Genomic DNA, 3,911 nt, shown 5'->3' on the forward strand with positions numbered 1-3,911 from the left:
GAAAAGAATTTTTCAAACAATGAAAAAATCCCACCAGATATTGGGAATAAGCGAGTATTGACACCTAAGTCATTTTATTGTATAACCTTTGTTTTCTGAGAGTGGAAAGCAGGAAACAAAAATTACCCAAAATTCTACCACATTTTTTGTGAGTTTTGAACGTTATAGTAATCCAATCTTCTCCATATTTTATATTTAGGTTTTTCTAATAAAATAAAGACTACAAACAAAATTTCATCGAAATCATTACATTAATGATACCAGTAACGACTTTTTTGGAAATATTTTAGCAGTTGCCGCATAAACTATGTAGAGAACTACATATTAAATAAACTGTTATATATATGTAAACTATGGCATCCCCTACACACATACATGTAACTTACTTTACGTTGACATCACTGTCACTTTAATTGAAATAAACAAAACAGTCTTGTACTGCACTTAAACGGAATAACACATGGCGCAGCCGAATAAGGAATGAAAACACGGAGTGGGGCTGAATTGAAGCAAGATAAAAGCGAAGACAGCACGGACGACGAAGGTGATGACTTCAAAATGGCCAATAGTAGCAGCACTTATGGTAGTTTGGACGTGAGACGCCCTGATCCCCTAAAGTTTGATGGTAATGTTGCAGAGCAATGGCGTGTTTTCAAACAAAATTTTGATATATACGCCATAGCCATTGATTTGGAAGAAAGAAAAGAACAGCAAAAAGTTGGAATATTTCTCAATGCGTGTGGTCCAGAAACAATTGAGATTTTTAACACTTTTGGACTTACAGTGGAACAGAAGAAGAATTATGATGCAGTTTTTGCGGCAGTTGAAAATTACTGCACGCCAAAAAAAAATGAGGTGTATGAAGCTTTTAGATTCAATTCGCGGAAGCAGGAGGAGGGGGAGCCATTCGAATCGTATTTGCTTGACTTGCGCAAAAGAGTGAAACATTGTGGGTATACGGACATGGGTAGAATGATTCGAGACAACATTGTTATTGGGACAAACAGTCAAAAGCTGCAGAAAAAACTCTTAGAAACAGAAAATTTGACTTTGAGCAGAGCCATTGAAATCGCGCGCGCTGCTGAGCTAGTGGACAAATATACAAATGAAATGCAACAACAAAGCAAATGCACAACAGTGAATGCAATAAGATCACACAAACAAATTTCGCAAAATAGCGGTGCGCGCAATACAATAGAAAATACTAAAAGTTTGAGCAAAGAAAATGTACGAGTTAAGCATAATTCAAGACAAAGTGCTAATTGTAAATTTTGTAAAGGGGTTCATGAGTTTGGCAAATGCCCAGCCTTCGGGAAAAAATGCAACAACTGCGGTCGTTTAAATCATTTTAGCGTTGCGTGTTATAGCTCACAAGTTCACGAAATAAAAGAGAGTGACGAAAAAAGGGAAAGTGGCGATGATATTGTTTTGCATAATATTGAAGACTTATCAGTGGGTCGGAAAAGATGGTATGAAAAAATCAGAGTGAATGATTGCCTCATAAATTTTAAGTTGGATACGGGTGCCGACGTTAATATTTTGCCTTACAAGTATTTTATAAAATACATGAAAAATACGATGCTCTATGAAGGTGGTTTGCCACCACGCAGTTATAGTGGAGCTGAGTTGGATTACAAAGGTGTAATTCAATGTTTAGTGATGTGCCGAAATGAAATAAAGACTTTACAATTCACGGTTGTTGATACACCATACGAACCTTTGTTAGGACTATCAGCGTGTGAGCAGCTTAATCTTATAAAGCGTGTAAACGTCATTCGTGAAGCAACAAGGGATGAATTTATACGAAACTATAGAGATGTTTTTGAAGGCACGGGATGTTTTGTGACGAACTTGGATATCCAGGTAAAGAAAAATTCGGTTCCGGTGGTAAAACCAGCAAGGAGAATCCCACAGTCGTTAGCAGAAAAAGTCAAAAATGAGTTACACAAAATGGTAGAAAATGGAATAATTGAACGCATGGATGGTCCTATTGAACGTGCCTCTAATCTTGTAGTTGTTGAGAAGAAATCAGGTAAACTTCGTTTGTGCATAGACCCGCAAGATTTAAATGCAGACATTTTATCGGAAAATCATACGATTCCATCATTTGAATCTATATCGGTACGTATTGCTAATAGTAAGATATTCACTGTGTTGGATTTGAAAGAAGGGTTTTGGCAAATCGGACTTAGTGAAAAAGCTAGTAAACTTTGTGCTTTCAATACACCGTTTGGGTGTTATCGTTTCAAGCGCTTGCCATATGGTATAAAAATAGGCCCTGAGGTTTTTCAAAAATACAATGAGAGAAATTTTGATGATATTCCAAATGTAATAGTCTTCATTGACGATATATTGATTGCAGCTAAAAGTGTTGAAGAGCATGACCACACATTAAAGCTAGTTATGGCTCGCGCAAGGAAGTTGAATATCAAATTTAATGTCGAGAAAATTCAATATAAGGTACCAGAGGTCAAATATTTAGGAAAAATTATTTCACCAGAGGGCATACGCTGTGATCCTGACCGAGTAAAAGCGATAATGAAAATAAAAAAACCGAATAATAAGAAAGATTTGCAAAAATTGCTCGGCATGATAAATTATATTCGTGAATACATACCAAATTTATCTAGTATTTCACAACCGTTACGAGAATTGCTAAAATCCAATGTCGTGTATGAATGGCATTCAGCTCACGAAAGTTGCTTAGAGTCGATAAAAACACTAATTGCAAACGCACCAACGCTTCAATCTTTTGATGAAAGAAAAGAAATAACCCTCGAAACAGATGCATCTAAATCTGGCATAGGGTGTTGCCTCATGCAAAACGGAAAGCCTATCGCATTTGCATCACGCAGTCTTACAGACGCCGAAATTAACTACGCTCAGGTTGAAAAGGAGTTTTTAGCCATTTTATTTGCTTGTCGTAAATTTCACTATTACATCTATGGTCGAAAGGTTACGATTAGGACAGATCATAAGCCCCTTGTTTCGATAATGAAAAAAGAATTTTGCAAAATCCCTTCCGCTAGACTCCAACGCATTAAACTTAGTTTAATTAAATATGACCTAAACTTGATCCACGTTCCAGGAAAATTTTTATACATCGCTGATCTGTTGTCTCGATACTTTGATGAGGACAATAACGCGCCCGATATTGAAGATCTTAACGAATTCGTCCATTCATTAAACATCACCGACGAACGCCTAAACAGTTTTCGAATCGAGATAGAAAAAGATAAGCATTTAACGCAGTTGAAACAAGTTTTAATAAATGGCTGGCCTCATAAGAAAGAGTTGTTATGTGACGATATTAAAATGTTTTGGAAGCATCGTTCTGATCTGTTTTTAGAAGACGGTATCTTATATTTGAATAACAGGGTTATTGTACCGCCTGTTTTGAGAGAAACCATATTATCGCAGCTGCACGTGTCTCATTTAGGTATTGAAAAAACAAAAAAGCGCGCTCGCGAATTAGTGTACTGGCCAGGAATTGATGGTGCTATTGAGAAAATGATAACCAATTGTGACATATGCCAGCGAAGTCGATCCGCTAATGTTAAGGAACCAATGATACCACACAGCATTCCCAATCTACCCTTTAATAAAATAGGCGTAGACATTTGTGAATTTGCATCAAGAAACTATTTAATAATAGCGGATTATTACTCGCGATATTTGGACATAGCGCCGTTGAAATCGAAAACAGCAACTGAGTGTATCAATGCACTTAAAACATGTTTCGCCGTACACGGATTACCTGTAGAAATAATTTCAGACAATATGCCCTTCAATTCATACGAGTTTAAACGATTTTGTGATCAAATTGGAGCTAAATTAACAACAACAAGCCCTGGTTATTCGCAATCCAACGGTTTTGCTGAGCGTTTCGTTGGGATAGCAAAAAACTTAAT

At 36.6% G+C, this 3,911-nt stretch overlaps 1 protein-coding gene across 1 annotated transcript; it reads left to right on the forward strand.

The window, feature by feature from the left end:
- The first annotated feature begins 767 nt into the window (after positions 1–767).
- LOC118756871 lies at positions 768–3,281 on the forward strand. Its single transcript, XM_036491608.1, has 2 exons — positions 768–2,121; positions 3,089–3,281. The coding sequence occupies exons 1-2, from the start codon at positions 964–966 to the stop codon at positions 3,185–3,187; spliced, it is 1,257 nt and encodes a 418-aa protein (XP_036347501.1). The 5' UTR covers positions 768–963; the 3' UTR covers positions 3,188–3,281.
- The last annotated feature ends 630 nt before the right edge of the window (positions 3,282–3,911 follow it).

Source organism: Rhagoletis pomonella, unplaced genomic scaffold, assembly GCF_013731165.1.
Source record: "Rhagoletis pomonella isolate Grant_MI unplaced genomic scaffold, Rhpom_1.0 Rhpom_scaffold_12658, whole genome shotgun sequence".
NCBI classification, from domain to species: domain Eukaryota; kingdom Metazoa; phylum Arthropoda; class Insecta; order Diptera; family Tephritidae; genus Rhagoletis; species Rhagoletis pomonella.

Bases quoted from the DNA above. Each gene is read 5' to 3' on its own strand.
- LOC118756871 (XM_036491608.1), top strand. From the start codon at position 964: ATGGGTAGAATGATTCGAGACAACATTGTTATTGGGACAAACAGTCAA. The intron at 2,122-3,088 runs GTACGTATTGCT...TCCACGTTCCAG, and splicing joins CATCATTTGAATCTATATCG to GAAAATTTTTATACATCGCT.